A 19,761-nucleotide genomic window follows, 5' to 3' on the forward strand; every position below is an offset into this window, starting at 1 on the left:
TTTTAAAGTTAGTCTCATGCGGTTGGTGCACCTGATTCAGCTGTCCTGACGCCGGGTAGGCAACGTGTGCCCATTTTACAATGAATGAGTAGGAAAGTGTATCTATAGGCTTCCCTTGTTGTTATTAGCAGCTTGGGCCTTTTTTATATTAAGGAATATTTAACTTTCTCTGGTCATAGGAGTAACAACATGAATTTGTGCATGACGCAGAAATAATGCGGTGCGACTCGAGTTGCCATCAGCTAGAAGGCGGTGTCCCCTTTTAGTCAGTGTCAACGGAGGACTCAAAAAGTGATTGACAAAAAAGGTTGGTGACCACTGGTGTAGATGAAGGGGAGAAAACATGTTAAAGGATTTTTAAGCCTCGAGACATGGATTGTGTGTGTGCCATCCAGAGGGTGAATGGGCAAGTAAATATTTAAGTACCTTTGACCAGAGTATGGTAGTCCAGTGGTTGCTCCTTAAAAGTTGTGTCATACTGCAGCACACCTTGCGTGCTGCTGCAGCAGCATTCTGTAGCAGGTTATTTAATTGTCAGACATTTCTTCTATTATTGCAAGTTATTGCTAGTTTGACCACCAGAGGGCATATTTGAGAAGCATTTGATAGTCTTCCATATTGGCATTACCAGAGAATTTAAAACCTTTCTTGTAATTACATAGTATAAGGGATTGATTTTAAGAAATTTGGCTTTAAGAAATTGATAAATACCATGGTGTTTCTATTCTGAGAAAAATGAAAAACGAAACCCTCGGGGTTTCTGCTAGGATGGAATGGAAAATATGGCGCTGTACAACGTGACGATCAGGAGTAGGCTACAGTATTGGAGGATTCTAAATTGTTTGCCTTCATTAGACAACTTTGTTCCAATATTTCTGTAAATCAGTGATATTTATTCCCATAGTTCCCGTAGACCCCACGGGGTGAGATCTTGCGTGGAGCCCCAGATCGAGGGAGATTATCAATGGTCTTGTATGTCTTCCATTTCCTAATAATTGCTCCCACAGTGATTTCTTCAAACCAAGCTGATTACCTATTGCAGATTCAGTCTTCCCAGCCTGGTGCAGGTCTACAATTTTGTTTCTGGTGTCCTTTGACAGCTCTTTGGTCTTGGCCATAGTGGAGTTTGGAGTGTGACTTTTTGAGGTTGTGGACAGGTGTCTTTTATACTGATAACAAGTTCAAACAGGTGCCATTAATACAGGTAACGAGTAGAGGACAGAGGAGTTTCTTAAAGAAGAAGTTACAGGTCTGTGAGAGACAGAAATCAGCTTGTTTGTAGGTGACCAAATATTTATTTTCCACCATAATTTGCAAATAAATTCATTAAAAATCCTACAATGTGATTTTGTGTCTGTCATAGGTGAAGTGTACCTATGATGAAAATTACAGGCATCTCTCATCTTTTTATGTGGGAGAACTTGCACAATTGGTGGCTGACTAAATACTTTTTTGCCCCACTGTATATCCACAGTAAAATGAGTCCTATATCGACATAACCTGAAAGGCCGCTCAGCAAGGAAGAAACCACTGCTACAAAACCGCCATAAAAAAGCCAGACTACGGTTTGCAACTGCACATGGGGACAAAGATCATACTTTTTGGAGAAATGTCCTCTGGTCTGATGAAACAAAAATAGAACTGTTTGGCCATAGTGACCATCGTTGTGTTTGGATGAATAGGGGGAATCTTGCAAGCCGAAGAACACCATCCCAACCGTGAAGCATGGGGATGGCAGCATCATGTTGTGGGGGTGCTTTGCTGGCATCATGAGTTAGGAAAATGATGTTGATATATTGAAGCAACATCTCACACAACATATATTGAAGCAAATGGACAATGACCCCAAGCATGACCCCAAAGTCGTGGCAAAATGGCTTAAGGACAACAAAGTCAAGGTATAGGAGGGGCCATCACAATTACGGCTGCTGTCCCTGTACAGGGATCAACATCAGCGGACATCAGCGGAAATTTCCGAGTGACAACTAATAGTACTCGATACAACTCAAACTTTCATTAAAACACACATGCAGGGTACTCAATTAAAGCTACACTCGTTGTGAATCTAGCCAACATGTCAGATTTTTAAATGCTTTTCGGCAAAAGCATGAGAAGCTATTATCTGATAGCATGCAACCCCCGAAATAACCAAAGGGGACCTGAACAAAATAATTACCGTAGCCGGCGCTACACAAAACGCAGAAATAAAATATAAAACATTCATTACCTTTGACAAGCTTCTTTGTTGGCACTCCTATATGTCCCATAAACATCACAATTGGGTCTTTTTTCCGATTAAATCCGTCCATATATACCCAAAATGTCCATTTATGAAGCCCGTCTGATCCATGAAAAAGCACCGTTCCAAAACGTCATTTTTTTTTATTTAAAAAGTTACCTATAAAAACTTTGACAAAACACTTCAAACTACTTTTTTAATCCAACTTTAGGTATTAGTAAAAGTTAATAATCGATCAAATTGATCACGGAGCGATCTGTATTCAATAGCAGCACGTTTTGAAATCATGGTCCACATTCTCTCTCATAACTTCCTGTGGTGTGCTCGACGACAGGAAGTGCCTATTCCTCATTTTACCAAGGATTAATTTAAAATCAATTGACAGTACTGGCGACATCGTGTGGAAGCTGTAGGCATTGTAAACATATCTATTTTCCCTTGCCATAGACAATACAGAGACTGGCGGAGGGATATTTTTGGGGTTTTTTTTGTGAACAGTTTTCCTTGGGATTTTTCCTGCTAAACGCGTTCTGTTATAGTCACAGACATGATTTAACCAGTTTTATAAACTTCAGAGTGTTTTCTATCCACACATACTAATCATATGCATATACTATATTCCTGGGATGAGTAGCAGGATGTTGAAATGTTGCGCGATTTTTAACAAAAAGCTGCAAAAATTCGCAGCCTCTTGGTTGCAAATGGGTCTTCCAAATGGACAATGACCCCAAGCATACTTCCAAAGTCGTGGCAAAATGGCTTAAGGACAACAATGTCAAGGTATTTGAGGGGCCATCACAAAGCCCTGACCTCAATCCTATAGACAATGTTTGGGCAGAACTGAAAAAGTGTGAGAGAGCAACGGAATGGTTTAAAACAAACCTGACTCAGCTACATCAGCTCTGTCAGGAGGAATGGGCCAAAATTCACCCAACTTATTGTGGGAAGCTTGTGGAAGGCTACCTGAAACATTTGACCCAAGTTAAACAATTTAAAGGCAATGCTACCAAATACGAATTGAGTGTATGTAAACTTCTGACCCACTGGGAATGTGATGAAATAAATAAAAGGCTGAAATAAATCACTCTACTATTATTCTGACATTTCACGTTCTTAAAATAAAGTGGTGAGCCTAACTGACCTAAGACAGGGAGTTTTTACTAGGATTAGATGTCAGGAACTGTGAAAAACTTAGCTTAAATGTATTTGGCTAAGGTGTATGTAAACTTCTGACTTCAACTGCATGTTACTTCAGCTGCATCTCCTAACACTAGCTAGCTTGCTAATGTAGCGATTTTCGTAAATTAACTTTGTAACAAAATAATATGCACAAACGTTTGTCTCTACATTAAAAACCTCTCTGGGATATGCGTCCCACCTGGCCAAAAGCCAGTGAAAATGCAGAGCGCCAAATTCAAATAAATTACTATAAAAATCAAACTTTCATGAAATCACACATGTAAGATACCAAATTAAAGCTACACTTGTTGTGAATCCAGCCAACATGTCAGATTTCAAAAAGGCTTTTCAGCGAAAGCAAACAATGCTATTATCTGAGGGAGGCACCTCCGTAAACAAAGCGAGAAAACATATTTCAACCCTGCAGGCGCGACACAAAACACAGAAATAAAAATATAAATCATGCCTTACCTTTGACGAGCTTCTTTTGTTGGCACTCCAATATGTCCCATAAACATCACAAATGGTCCCTTTGTTCGATTAATTCAGTCGATATATATCCAAAATGTCCATTTATTTGGCGCATTTGTTCCAGAAAAACACTGGTTCCAACTTGAGCAATGTGACTACAAAATATCTCAAAGGTTACCTGTAAACATTACCAAAACATTTCAAACTACCTTTGTAATACAACTTTAGGTATTTTTTTACGGAAATAATCCATAAAATTTAAAGACGGGATGATCTGTGTTCAATACAGAAGGAAAACAAACTGACGCCTCTATCTAACAGTACACTTGAAGTGACCCTCGTTTTGAACAGGGCTACTTCTTCACTACACAAAGGAAAAACCTCAACCAATTTCTAAAGACTGGTGACATCCAGTGGAAGCGGTAGGAACTGCAAGAAGGTCCCTTAGAAATCTGGATTCCCAATGAAACCTCATTGAAAAGAGAGTGACCCCCCCCCAAAATCGGAATGGTTTGTCCCTCGGGGTTTTGCCTGCTAAATAAGTTCTGTTTTCTCACAGACATGATTCAAACGGTTTTGGAAACTTCAGAGTGTTTTCTATCCAAATCTACTAATAATATGCATATCTTATCTTCTGGGGATGAGTAGCAGGCAGTTGAATTTGGGCATGCTTTTTATCCAGATGTGAAAATACTGCCCCCTGTCACCAAGAAGTTACCTAACATATTCCTCTCAATTGTACATGTTTTGCTTGACTTGTTATGACGTTATAATTACTTACATTTGCTTCCACCGTAATGTTTTGTCAGTCATCTTTGCTGAAGAAAAGTCACCAGCGACGGGTGGCATAACGTCAAATTCGTCATTGGAACCACTCGATATGATTGGTCATATGAAAACCTTGGGACCCAAATGCATAATAAGTGCTCTAACTCCCCCTTGTGGTGGTCTGGAGCAATGAAGCCGTGACGCTGGGTACCTCTAAGTCCCGCGGTGTAAGCTCACAGCTTTTAAAGGAGGAACCACTGTAGGTGCCAGGTGCACCGGTTTGAGTGTGTCAAGAACTGCTCAACAGTTTCCCGTGTGTATCAAGAATGGTCCACCACTCAAAGGACATCCAGCCAACTTGACACAACTGTGGAAAGCATTGTAGTTAACATGGGCCAGCATCCCTGTAGAACACTTTCAACACCTTGTAGGGTCCATGCCCTGACGAATTGAAGCTGTTCTGAGGGCAAAAGCGGGTGGAATGCAATATTAGGAAGGTGTTCCTAATGTTTTGTACTCAGTGTATAACCTGTTTTAAACCATTCCGTTGAGACATTATTTTTTGCCAAATTGAGTTCCATATGTAATGTTGTGTTTGCTGCAATATAATAGTCTGCTTGTATTGTCCCTATAAACAATGGACTTGACTTACTTTTGATATTACCCTAATAAAGTTTGAAACTTTTGTGACGGATTTGTCTGGTGTGGCTATAATTAGGCTATAGCCCTACTGCAGGCCTATGATATGAAGAAAGTTGGAGTGCCGGGGCCCACTGACTCTGACAGTTGAACTTGAGGTGAGGAAGACCCGTTCAGGCCTACCAGAGTTACTGCTATAATCTAACAATATAATGCTTATCTTTAAAAAAAAATATTTGGAAAGAAAATGAACGAATTTGCCTCCGTCTGTACGCATATATCTGTAAAGCAGACGCAGTAGCCTATCTGACAAGGGTAAAGAAATGCCTGTCGGTGTCGTAGCATGCTGTCAGCATATCTCTATCTTTCTGGGGCTAGGCCTAAGCTTCTCTTACTATTTCTTTATATTACTATCATACATTACCAATTTTACCAATCTAACTACTAAATAACATAATGGTCATTTATTTGATGTATCTACTGATAAACTGGGTAAATCAAGATGTTGCCTAGGTCTATTCATAATACAGGTAAATGCATATTATTCAATAGGAATGTATGCATGCATTGAGTTATTGAGCTTGTTTGAGCCGATTTCGTGGGGCTACAGACGACAAACAATCCCTTCCTTCCATTTAGGACTTATTTGATTGGCAACTGCTAGGAGAACATTATTTTATTGTACTGATCAACATTTGCATAGAAGCAGCAAGCTCTTCTTTTATAAAAGTTTACGTTGTCTCTAAGAAAGTAATGACGTCCTTCACAAAGCAGAATGTGGCTATAGAATCTAGTGGAAACCATGGGGGGTGAGGGAGACGAAGTGAATGAGTTTTTGAAAAAGTTGATTAACAATGTTTTTGGTGACAATTAGCTTTGAAATCAGTATATCTTGCGTTATCACAAACAATGTACTAGGTTAGTGAATTCAGCTGTAAGCTAGCCAGGAAAGTAAGCCTACAATTTAGCAGGAAGCTACCAGTATAGTCTCGCATTGTAAAAGTGTTCTAGCCTGTATGAACATTGTTTTGCAAACAGTAATTAACAGTTTCAACTTTTCTACATCTTCCATTATTCAAGTGTTTGTGCAGCATGGGTGGGGAGCTAACAATGCAGCCCATACAACCTAGCAATGGATGACTAAGAGGAGCAGGCACTTTGCCCTCACGCTGTAAAGGGGATGGGAAACCAGACGTTGCTGGAAGTGGTGTTGGAGGGCCAGTAGGAGGCACCCATTCCTATGGTCTAAAGAAATATCCCAACGCCCCAGGGCAGTGATTGGGGACATTTCCCTGTGTAGGGTGCCGTCTTTTCGGATGGGACGTTAAACGGGTGTTCTGACTCTCTGTGGTCACTAAAGATCCCATGGCACTTATCGTAAGAGTAGGGGTGTTAGCCAGGACACCGGGGTTGAATTCCCAATCTGGCCTTCATACCATCATGGCCACTTAATCATCCCCAGTTTACAATTGGCCCATTCATCCCCCCAGGTTGTTGCTGTATATGAGAATGTGTTCTCAGTCAACTTACCTGGTAAAATAAGTGTTAATTGTTTTTTAAATAGACTTAATTCTCTCAATCATGTGAGACACATTTGACAGACGATGTTAGTACCGAACCGTTTAAAAAAAAAATTTAAATAGAAAAGTACTGAAGTTTCAGTATACCGTGCTCCACTACTCTGTGTACTTACCCTATGTCATCGCGGTAAACGCGGGAGATCAGCACCTCCCCCTTGTGGTTGTAGATGAACAATCCTCCAATCATGATGGCAGCCTCTCAGTCATAACAGGCCATGAGGATGACTGCATGGGGGAGAGAGAGAGAGAGAGAGAGAGAGAGAGAGAGAGAGAGAGAGAGTAGGGAAGTGATCAGCAGTCAGCACAACAATATAAAAATCAGAGGGGGAAAAGGCTTCTTTAGGAAACATCTTGAGTCAGAAGGAATTCAGAAATAAAATCACATATCTGACTAAAGAGGCACAGAGAGCTACTACATTCATCTAGATTCTACTAGGCAGGAAAGGAGGAATAGTTTAAGAAAGTGCATGATACATAACAGGAAAAGCCCTCGATAAACTAATCCTCTTCCTTCCCACTCCTCAGGGAGACCAATAAAATAGGCCTATACCAGATTACTGCTCCTGGAAAGACATGACTATAGTTAACACACAGAAAACAAGGAGGGGAATCAGGGTGGTGTTCATTAGGTCCCAAAATGAAGAAAGCATACAAACAATAATCGATACATGTGTTTTGGTGCAAATAGTTTAAAACATTTTCCATTATGCGCCCTAATGAACACTACTTAGAGGAGCGATGTCTTGTAGGCAAATTTGTTAACGAATTAAAAACATCTGCCATTTCATTTGACCTTCAGTTGCCATAGGAAGCACATTTCCAATTCATGTCATGATTGAGCTGAACTCTGCTCAGATTGAAGGACCCACTCCACCCCTGTTCGCCTCTCTGCCCCTCAGTATATTCAGCAGGACACATCCAAAAGCTTGCAAGGGTCCAGAGAACTAATTTGACACATATCTATTCAAACATCATAAAGCCAGACTGATAGGGTTGAGATATGCAAGTCAGAGTAATAGCCTAATCAAAATCAAATCAAATTTTATTTGTCACATACACATGGTTAGCAGATGTTAATGCGAGTGTAGCGAAATGCTTGTACTTCTAGTTCCGACAATGCAGTAATAACCAACAAGTAATCTAGCTAACAATTCCAAAACTACTACCTTATACACACAAGTGTAAGGGGATAAAGAATATGTACATAAAGATATATGAGTGAGTGATGGTACAGAGCGGCATAGGCAAGATACAGTAGATGGTATTGAGTGCAGTATATACATATGAGATGAGTATGTAAACAAAGTGGCATAGTTAAAGTGGCTAGTGATACATGTATTACATGTAGATGATATAGAGTACAGTATATACATATACATATGAGATGAATAATGTAGGGTATGTAAACATTATATTAGGTAGCATTGTTTAAAGTGGCTAGTGATATATTTGACATCATTTCCCATCAATTCCCATTATTAAAGTGGCTGGAGTTGAGTCAGTGTGTTGGCAGCAGCCACTCAATGTTAGTGGTGGCTGTTTAACAGTCTGATGGCCTTGAGATAGAAGCTGTTTTTCAGTCTCTCGGTCCCAGCTTTGATGCACCTGTACTGACCTCGCCTTCTGGATGATAGCGGGGTGAACAGGCAGTGGCTCGGGTGGTTGTTGTCCTTGATGATCTTTATGGCCTTCCTGTGATATCGGGTGGTGTAGGTGTCCTGGAGGGCAGGTAGTTTGCCCCCGGTGATGCGTTGTGCAGACCTCACTACCCTCTGGAGAGCCTTACGGTTGTGGGCGGAGCAGTTGCCGTACCAGGCGGTGATACAGCCCGACAGGATGCTCTCGATTGTGCATCTGTAGAAGTTTGTGAGTGCTTTTGGTGACAAGCCGAATTTCTGCCGCCTAAGGTTGAAGAGGCGCTGCTGCGCCTTCTTCACGATGCTGTCTGTGTGGGTGGACCAATTCAGTTTGTCTGTGATGTGTATGCCAAGGAAATTAAACCTTACTACCCTCTCCACTACTGTTCCATCAATGTGGATAGGGGGGTGTTCCCTCTGCTGTTTCCTGAAGTCCACAATCATCTCCTTAGTTTTGTTGACGTTGAGTGTGAGGTTATTTTCCTGACACCACACTCCGAGGGCCCTCACCTCCTCCCTGTAGGCCGTCTCGTCATTGTTGGTAATCAAGCCTACCACTGTTGTGTCGTCCGCAAACTTGATGATTGAGTTGGAGGCGTGCGTGGCCACACAGTCGTGGGTGAACAGGGAGTACAGGAGAGGGCTCAGAACGCACCCTTGTGGGGCCCCAGTGTTGAGGATCAGCGGGGTGGAAATGTTGTTGCCTACCCTCACCACCTGGGGGCGGCCCGTCAGGAAGTCCAGTACCCAGTTGCACAGGGCGGGGTCGAGACCCAGGGTCTCGAGCTTGATGACGAGCTTGGAGGGCACTATGGTGTTAAATGCAGAGCTGTAGTCGATGAACAGCATTCTCACATAGGTATTCCTCTTGTCCAGATGGGTTAGGGCAGTGTGCAGTGTGGTTGAGATTGCATCGTCTGTGGACCTATTTGGGCGGTAAGCAAATTGGAGTGGGTCTAGGGTGTCAGGTAGGGTGGAGGTGATATGGTCCTTGACTAGTCTCTCAAAGCACTTCATGATGACGGAAGTGAGTGCTACGGGGCGGTAGTCGTTTAGCTCAGTTACCTTAGCTTTCTTGGGAACAGGAACAATGGTGGCCCTCTTGAAGCATGTGGGAACAACAGACTGGGATAGTGATTGATTGAATATGTCCGTAAACACACCAGCCAGCTGGTCTGCGCATGCTCTGAGGGCGCGGCTGGGGATGCCGTCTGGGCCTGCAGCCTTGACACGTTTAAATGTTTTCCTCACGTCGGCTGCAGTGAAGGAGAGTCCGCATGTTTTAGTTGCGGGCCGTGTCAGTGGCACTGTATTGTCCTCAAAGCGGGCAAAAAAGTTATTTAGTCTGCCTGGGAGCAAGACATCCTGGTCCGTGACTGGGCTGGTTTTCTTTTTGTAATCCGTGATTGACTGTAGACCCTGCCACATACCTCTTGTGTCTGAGCCGTTGAATTGAGATTCTACTTTGTCTCTGTACTGACGCTTAGCTTGTTTGATAGCCTTGCGGAGGGAATAGCTACACTGTTTGTATTCGGTCATGTTTCCGGTCACCTTGCCCTGATTAAAAGCAGTGGTTCGCGCTTTCAGTTTCACGCGAATGCTGCCATCAATCCACGGTTTCTGGTTTGGGAATGTTTTAATCGTTGCTATGGGAACGACATCTTCCACGCACGTTCTAATGAACTCGCTCACCGAATCAGCGTATTCGTCAATGTTGTTGTTTGATGCAATACGAAACATATCCCAGTCCACGTGATGGAAGCAGTCTTGGAGTGTGGAATCAGATTGGTCGGAGCAGCGTTGAACAGACCTCAGCGCGGGAGCTTCTTGTTTTAGTTTCTGTCTGTAGGCAGGGATCAACAAAATGGAGTCGTGGTCAGCTTTTCCGAAAGGAGAGCGGGGCAGGGCCTTATATGCGTCGCGGAAGTTAGAATAGCAGTGATCCAAGGTTTTTCCAGCCCTGGTTGCGCAATCGATATGCTGATACAATTTAGGGAGTCTTGTTTTCAGATTAGCCTTGTTAAAATCCGCAGCTACAATGAATGCAGCCTCAGGATATATGGATTCCAGTTTGCAAAGAGTCAAATAAAGTTAGCTCAGAGCCATCGATGTGTCTGCTTGGGGGGGAATATATATACGGCTGTGATTATAATCGAAGAGAATTCCCTTGGTAGATAATGCGGTCGACATTTGATTGTGAGGAATTCTAAATCAGGTGAACAGAAGGATTTGAGTTCCTGTATGTTGTTGTGGCCACAGCACATCTCGTTAACCATGAAGCAAACGCCTCCGCCCCTCTTCTTACCAGAAAGATGTTTGTTTCTGTCGGCGTGATGCGTGGAGAAACCAGCTTGCTGCACCGACTCCGATAGCGTCTCTCCAGTGAGCCATGTTTCCGTGAAGCAAAGAACGTTACAGTCTCTGATGTCCTTCTGGAATGCTACCCTTGCTCGGATTTCATCAACCTTGTTGTCAAGAGACTGGACATTGGTGAGAAGAATGCTAGGGAGTGGTGCACGATGTGCCCGTCTCCGGAGTCTGACCAGAAGACCGCTTCGTTTCCCCCTTTTACGAAGTCGTTTTTTTGGGTCGCCGGCTGGGATCCATTCCGTTGTCCTGGGTGAAAGGCAGAACACCTATTCTTGGTCGTACTGATGGTGAGTTGACGCTGCTCTTATATTCAGTAGTTCTTCTCGACTGTATGTAATGAAACCTAAGATGACCTGGGGTACCAATGTAAGAAATAAACTGCATAGTTTCCTAGGAAAGCGAAGCGAGGTGGCCATCTCTGTCGGCGCCGGAAGATTTAGTGTGTGTAACTGTGTGTGTGTGTGTTCCACAAGATCTGGCCTTAGGTCTCTCTCACTTCAAGGTCAAAGCATAGGAAGCAGAAAATAATGCTTGATTGGATGACTCATCTAGGCCTGACAGACAGTGCATTGGTGATTAGCCTGACAAAATGGCAAGATCAAGACACCTTTCAACAGATCCTTATATAAACAGACAAAACGTCTATGGGCTTTAGAGCAGAGAGCTGTCTAAAGGCCTTTGCAGACTGTACGATTTTAGCCGTCTAATGTCACGATTTTGATGTCCTAGACAACTTCCACGTAGTAGGCAAATTCTTAGGATGTAAACGATTGTCGGACATCTTGGCTCGTTCAGTGTGACCGGGTCTAGGTCTGCCGATTAAGTACCGATACATACGGTCGTAGGCCTACCAGTATCAGATTTGTTTTGCCTTTATTGTGTTAAGCCGATCCTGGTGAATGACAAATAGGAAAATGGCCTGCACAGAGTGTGTGTTGAATAGTCAGATTAATATACAGTAGGGCAACAAAGTATTTAGTCAGCCACCAATTGTGCAAGTTCTCGCATTTAAAAGATGAGAGGCCTGTAATTTTCATCATAGGTACACTTAAACTATGACAGACAAAATGAGAAGAAAGAAAATCCAGAAAATCACATTGTAGGATTTTTAATTAATTTATTTGCAAATTATGGTGGAAAATAAGTATTTGGTCAATAACAAAAGCTTATCTCAATTCTTTGTTATATACCCTTTGTTGGCAATGTTAGAGGTCAAACGTTTTCTGTAAGTCTTCACACACTGTTGCTGGTATTTTGGCCCATTCCTCCATGCAGATCTCCTCTAGAGCAGTGATGTTTTGGGGCTGTTGCTGGGCAACACGGACTTCCAACTCCCTCCAAAGATTTTCTATGGGGTTGAGATCTGGAGACTGGCTAGGCCACTCCAGGACCTTAAAATGCTTCTTACGAAGCCACTCATTCGTTGCCCGGGCAGTGTGTTTGGGATCATTGTCATGCTGAAAGACCCAGCCACGTTTCATCTTCAATGCCCTTGCTGATGGAAGGATGTTTTCACTCAAAATCTCACGATACATGGCCCCATTCATTCATTCCTTTACACGGATCAGTCATCCTGGTCCCCTTGCAGAAAAACAGCACCAAAGCATGATGTTTCCACCCCACATGCTTCACAGTATGTATGGTGTTCTTTGGATGCAACTCAGCATTCTTTGTCCTCCAAACACGACGAGGTGAGTTTTTACCAAAAAGTTATATTTTGGTTTCATCTGACCATATGACATTCTCCAATCTTCTTCTGGATCATCCAAATGCTCTCTAGCAAACTTCAGACGGGCCTGGACATGTACTGGCTTAAGCAGGGGAACACGTCTGGCACTGCAGGATTTGAGTCCCTGGCGGCATAGTGTGTTATTGATGGTAGGCTTTGTTACTTTGGTCCCAGCTCTCTGCAGGTCATTCACTAGGTCCCCCCGTGTGGTTCTGGGATTTTTGCTCACCGTTCTTGTGATCATTTTGACCCCACGGGCGAGATCTTGCGTGGAGCCCCAGATCGAGGGACATTATTAGTGGTCTTGTATGTCTTCCATTTCCTAATAATTGCTCCCAGTTGATTTCTTCAAACCAAGCTGCTTACCTATTGCAGATTCAGTCTTCCCAGACTGGTGCAGGTCTACAATTTTGTTTCTGGTGTCCTTTGACAGCTCTTTGGTCTTGGCCATAGTGGAGTTTGGAGTGTGACTGTTTGAGGTTGTGGACAGGTGTCTTTTATACTTATAACAAGTTCAAACAGGTGCCATTAATACAGGTAACGAGTGGAGGACAGAGGAGCCTCTTAAAGAAGAAGTTACAGGTCTGTGAGAGCCAGAAATCTTGCTTGTTTGTAGGTGACCAAATATTTATTTTCCACCATAATTTGCAAATAAATTCATTAAAAATCCTACAATGTGATTTTCTGGATTTTTTTATCATTTTGTCTGTCATAGTTGAAGTGTAACTATGATGAAAATTACAGACCTCTCTCATTTTAAGTGGGAGAACTTGCACAATTGGTGGCTGACTAAACACTTTTTTGCCCCACTGTAAGTTTGGTTTAACTGCTTAGCCTACATGCTGTGCAAGAACGATTTCCTGAATAAATCTTGTTTACATGACACATCTGAAATTTTGCTGCCTGATGGGATTTTATTACTCTAAACAAAACTTTCTATCGTGTTATTTTGGGAAAGCATATTTGATTTTGAGTTCAGACAAAGTCTCTATGTAAAAACTATTTCTAAAGATGCATACTTGGTAACATCGCACAGTGTGACGTGATAATTGTAAAAGACTGAATCCTACGTACAGTCTGCAAAGACCTTAATAAGATGACAACCAGGGTGGGCTGTCCGCCTCTGCTCCCTATAAAAGGGCAACAGTAATAGTGAAACAGTTGTCATGTGGCCAGCCAGACACAGTCAAGCTTGTGTACAGAGCTGGTACATACGTATGTGTGTGACATTATGTAAAAAACACTGCTTGCTTAGAGTACCTGTTCCGCTCGATTCAGCTCGTACAGAGGCTCAAACCCGGGACTTTTGCCTCAAAAACACACGTGACTGCTCTCTTGTATTTCTGGGCGCCAATTATTTTTTTTTATATATAACTAGGCAAGTCAGTTAATAACACATTCTTATTTTCAATGACGGCCTAGGAACGGTGGGTTAACTGCCTCGTTCAGGGGCAGAACGACAGATTTTCACCTTGTCAGCTCGGGGGATCCAATCTTGCAACCTTACAGTTAACTAGTCCAACGCAATAACGACCTGCCCCTCTCTCGTTGCACTCCACAAGGAGACTGCCTGTTACGGTGGTAGGCAGAAGCAGACGCGTAAACATTCAATCAAACAGCCCTTTCGTGCGTTTTGCAAGCAGCTCTTCGTTGTGCGTCAAGCATTGCACTGTTTATGACTTCAAGCCTATCAACTCCCGAGATGAGGCTGATGTAACAGAAGTGAAATGGCTAGCTAGTTAGTGCACTAATAGCGTTTCAAATGTCACTCGCTCTGAGCCTTCTAGTAGTTGTTCCCCTTGCTCTGCATGGGCAATGCTGCTTCGATGGTGGCTGTTGTCGTAGGGTTGCTGGTTCGAGCCCAGGGAGGAGCGAGGAGAGGGACGGAAGCTATACCGTTACACTGGCAATACTAAAGTGCCTATAAGAACATCCAATAGTCAAAGGTTAATGAAATACAAATGGTATAGAGGGAAATAGTCCTATAATTCCTATAATAACTACAACCTAAAACTTCTTACCTGGGAATATTGAAGACTCATGTTAAAAGGAACCACCACCTTTCATATGTTCTCATGTTCTGAGCAAGGAACTGAAACGTTAGCTTTCTTACATGGCACATATTGCACTTTACTTTCTTCTCCAACACTTTGTTTTTGCTTTATTTAAACCAAATTGAACATGTTTCATTATTTATTTGAGGCTAAATTGATTTTATTGATGTATTATATTAAGTTTAAAAAAGTGTTCATTCAGTATTGTTGTAATTGTCATTATTACAAATACATTTTTAAAATCGTCCGATTAATCGGTATCTGCTTTTTTTGTCCTCCAATAAATCGGTATTGGCGTTGAAAAATCATAATCGGTCGACGTCTAGTAAATATATATATAATTTAGTTAATAAAGCCGCATGCACACGGTCTCTTTTTTTGTTTTCTTGAGTAAGGCAGCTACAAAATGCAGGTGTTTCAGCCTTGCTTTCTGTGGTGGTGTGGCGAGTCAGCAGAAAATAGGAGCATTGCGCCGTAATGGGCTCAGTGTTCTGTCACTCATGGGGACACTACATCATCGCCAAGTTTATGTCCTTAGTAAGGGTAGACATCCAAAATTTCAGCCCTTTGGGTCCTGCCATAAAGTTATATTACAAGTGCCCTTCCAAGAAGACTCAAGGTCATTGGCCACAGATAAAATTACGTCAAATCACATTATATGTACAGTAGTTTTGATTGGACTGATCAAATCAACATTATCTTTCAAAGCCTTAGCTAGCAAATTCAACAATGAGTCGTTTGGAAGGAATCAGCATTGCAAAGCAACCACTAGCCTGTTATTCAATTTCTAAGTACCCACCAAAAATCCAGTTAAGGCCAGACTTTGATGACAAAGTTTGATGACAAAATGTGCCCACAAAGGACCCACGGGCTACCTTCATGTTTAAGTGAGCACATCACAAGCCAAGGGGAGTCCAAAAATGTATTGTATGCTGCTGCATAAATCATGTAATATGCCAGGGAGATATGTATAATGTGGCTAAGAAAGTAATACTAAGTGTATGTTGTGTAGTAAGCTGTTAGTAGCCTATGTGCCTCACCCTAACAATTTGGTATATTTTCACCTCTTAATTTCACCTAACGTTACTGTTCTGACTCGGTGGTGCTGCACATGTAGCCTATAACCTGTTTTTGAGAACTGTCATCATCTAATATTGTAAGAGGTTTCATTGTTCGCTTATATGCCCCATTTATTTATCCTGAGGTTCTGACTTGGTGTACAGGGAAAATACTGTAAGAGCAGCCCATGTTCTGCATTCTGTCGCTGTACATTTCAAAAGTGCTGAACACATAGTTATATTGACTACGTCCGTCTTAGCTCGCTCATTAATGTCTTAATCGAAATTACAGAATGCCTATTATCTGCTCATCGTTCTCTCATGCCATAGTTTGTATATCTCAATTGTCAGTAGAAACCACATTTGTTTAAGAAAGTCAGCCATATAAGCTGTTTTTTTTAAGGCAGTAAACAAAGCTGAATGAATTGTTGCATTGCCAGATAAGGCTCCGCTGACAGCCAGGTGTAGCGGTGGTAAGGATGAACTCCATGGTGCTGAAAAGAAAGCTCTGCTGTTGGGACAGCTTTATGTAGGCCCTAACAGTTTGTGGGCACCGCTTGTCGCTGTTATAGTGCAATGAATGTATAGTTTAGTGTTGCGTTGTGTCTTTGCTGGCATGCATCTAAAACATTTTTTTGAGTTTGCCCCACCAAGATTTTACATGCTAAAATCGCCACTGGTCACACCAGATACTGACTGGTTTTCTGATCCACGCCTCTCCTTTTTTTAAATCTGTATTTCCAGATATGAGAAATCAATTGATTAGGGCCTAATGAGTTTATTTCAATTGACTGATTTCCTTATATGAACTGTAACTCAGTGAAATTGTTCCATTAATATTTTTGTTCGGTTATAATTTGCAAATTTTCTTCATTTTTAAGTCTGCATTGTTGGCAAAGACCTCGTAAGTAAAGGTCTACTAATTTCCATGCATCAACATGTCTTCAGCGTTCTAGAATAGCCTAGCAGTTAACGTCAACCATAGTAACTACTTTCAAGGCATTTAGTTTTGTGTCCATTTTGACAACTTGACATTGCAATGGCCTGTGAACATCATTAGTGCCAAAGGGCGCTGACACATGAAATACGAGTTATAATATCGTTGTTACGTCGATTCCGATGGGGATGGAGCAAACCAATGTACCTAGCTTGCTAATGTCAGCTGACGTAAGAGGTTTTGAAATTAGCAAGCCAACGTTACTACAGCTAGACGTCTGCCTGACCGGAAAATTTGCTAACGTTAGCTTATCACCGAAAACTAGCTATCAATTTTTGTACCTATCACCGTTAAGGTATTCTGTCCTATTGTGTATTTCTATAACCATGTCCCTTTTTCCAAATCACTGAACACAACACTGTTCTTGGTTTCAAATGGCCTTTTCTAATCAACTTGCTAGCATGCGAAATATGTCTGTTAGCTAGCTATCAAGGTACTGCAAGGTTGTCACGACTCGTTCGCTCTCGTCTCGGTCAAATTGTACTGCATTGCTACTGTTCCCAGCGGTCTCCCTCGAACTCACCTGAAGATGCACAGGCCCGTTTAGATCACAAGACTTTGCTACGTGTCCTGAAAGCAATACTTTTTAAACAGTATGGTTAAGATCAAGGTTTTGTATTATTTCACTTTCTTATTCCAATTCAAGATGTCGACCGTTTCAAAGAGCCTCTCTGTCAGCTGACTCTGACGCGGATATAAGGAAGTGAGAACACCCACTACTAGCTAGCGCTGCTGGATTTATATATTAAAACGGTCGTATTTTGCTGTCAAGAATTATAAAGACTAGTATATACATTTAGTTTGGTGGAATAAACCACACTATTTTTTTTTAAATTGTGTATTATATCAAACTAAATCAGGCCCAGTGGGAAAAACCTGGTTGAAAAATGATGTTTTCTTAACGTATTTTTTTTGACCAGAATATTACGTTTTTTTCTAACTACCATACTACCAATTTGTCATAATTGTAACCTCTCTGCTTCTCATCATAATTCTGCCCACTATACTATGTGCTATATTATGAAGCCTACTGGTCATAGTTAAAGATGCAATATTCAGAAATCGGTCCGCCATTTCCTGGTTGTTAAAATTATAATAGTTAGCCTAATTTCAGTTTATGTGACAAAACAAGCAGTCATTGTGTAGAGAATCATTGTACCATTTTAACCGCTGTTAAATATGCTTTCCATAACCAAAAATATTGTATTTTTAGCTGTTTGAAAGTGTACAAAAAGTAAAAGACAAAAAACTGAAATGTAAGAACGAGAAGCATAGAAATAGAGCACATAGAACAGATCTACCACTCACTTGTCTATATGAATTTGGTCGTCGCCCTACAAGTTACATAATTGCTGATTTAAGACCTCATCATAAAAAATCTAATCAGATGTTATTAGTCACATGCACCGAATACAGCACCTTACAGTGAAACACTTACTTATGAGCCCTTAACCAACAATGCAGTTTATAAAATAGGAACAAGAATAAGAAATAAAAAGTAACAAGTAAATAAAGAGCAGCAGTAAAATAACAATAGTGAGTCAATGTGTGGGGGCACCAGTTAGTCAAGGTAATTGAGGTAATATGTTCATGTAGGTAGAGTTACTGAAGTGACTATGCATAGATGATAACAACAGAAAGTAGCAGCGGTGTAAAGAGGGGAGGGGAAATGCAAATAGACTGGGAAGCCATTTGATTAGATGTTCAGGAGTCTTATGGCTTGGGGGTAGAAGCAGCTCCGGTACAGGGGACTGAGCACCCACTCCTGAGGGGCCCTCGTGTTGAGGATCAGCATCAGTTGGATAATGACAATTTTTAACTCTAAATGGTGAAGTTCTACTTAATCCTAATACATGTTGTAATATTCAAACAACTTTTTATATACACAGCGCTCCATAATCCTGAGGACATTGTCTCGGACAGAGGTTCCCCCAATTGAGGACATCTTGGCAGTCTTAAAATAAAGCTAAATGCAAAAATGTAAGTATGTGTAAAGAGGAAATAAAAATAAACAAAATATTATCTTGTTCAAAAGTTATGTCTGTCATATAATTCCTGCAACAAACATAGTTAAAAATGGGTGTAATTGGCAAATCTGTTCCTCTTCTCTGCAACTGCACATGTGTGTGCGTTTGAGTGAGTGACAGGGAGAATGAGCAAGAGAGAAATGGGATAAACTTTACATGACTCACCAAGGGAGGTGTTTGTTGAATCAGGACACAAGGATTTTGCACCTGCTTTATGAGAAGCGATGTTATTTCAATTGGATCCACTTGCTGTAGTACACTACACTCTTAGAAAAAAGGTTTCAAAAAGGGTTATTCTACTGTCCCCATAGGTAAACCCTTTTGGGTTCCATGTAGAACCCTTTGTGGTAGTCTCCTTCCCTATGAGCTGTTCCGGCACGCACAAGCCTTGGCTACTTACCGCATAACTAGTACAAAGCTGGTTAGTAGGAATCAATACACATTGAAGATCAGAGTTTCAAACAGAAAAAACAACATGTTGCACACAACTTGCTGTCAATTACTATGGATTTAGGGAGGGGTGGTTCTGTGCTCTCCTTTCCCTGGGATGTGACAGAATAGGTCACTAGTAACTGAGTGGGTGGCCAAGCACTGCTGTAGAGGCCATGCATCAGGTCATTGACATGTTTCAGGAACGGAGAGAGAGAGACCGCAAAGCATAAGCTATTTACATTTATTAGTCAGCAGGCTGGAGAACATATATACTCATTCCCTTTGCTCCCTCCTCCATCATTCCATCCAAACTAGAAGATTCCTGCAAAAAAACAGAATCAAGACTTGAAAAAAGGCAGTTGAGAGGTGTAACATTTGAATGGGTGTTGAGGGATAGGCCAAATGTATTGTATTGTAAAATACAAAATACACAAAAATACAAGGATCTTTGATCAATCAAGAAAATCTTAACTTTCATACTGCAGGGTACATGTTTCAAGAATTAGGCTAGCTTACTGTCTCTCGAACTCGAACACACAATCAATGTTTCCTATATACAATACCATACAAAAGTTTGGACA

The 19,761-nt window shown here is 41.5% G+C and overlaps 1 protein-coding gene across 4 annotated transcripts in view; it reads right to left on the bottom strand.

Moving 5' to 3' along the window:
* LOC110490075 (AP-2 complex subunit mu) overlaps positions 1-17,425 on the bottom strand; it is a 44,050-nt gene extending 26,625 nt beyond the window's left edge. For 3 of the 4 annotated variants that reach the window (XM_021563220.2, XM_021563218.2, XM_021563219.2), the window contains exons 1-2: positions 17,245-17,424; positions 6,990-7,101 (exon numbers count right to left, since the gene is read on the bottom strand). In XM_021563220.2, the coding sequence (XP_021418895.1) occupies positions 6,990-7,063 (74 nt within the window). In that variant the 5' untranslated portion in view covers positions 7,064-7,101; positions 17,245-17,424. Of the gene's footprint in view, positions 1-6,989; positions 7,102-17,244 lie in introns of all 4 variants that reach the window. The other variant, XM_021563217.2, reaches the window with a different exon arrangement.
* Between the last annotated feature and the right edge of the window lie 2,336 nt (positions 17,426-19,761).

This window comes from Oncorhynchus mykiss, chromosome 15 (assembly GCF_013265735.2).
Source record: "Oncorhynchus mykiss isolate Arlee chromosome 15, USDA_OmykA_1.1, whole genome shotgun sequence".
Taxonomy (NCBI): Eukaryota; Metazoa; Chordata; class Actinopteri; order Salmoniformes; family Salmonidae; genus Oncorhynchus; species Oncorhynchus mykiss.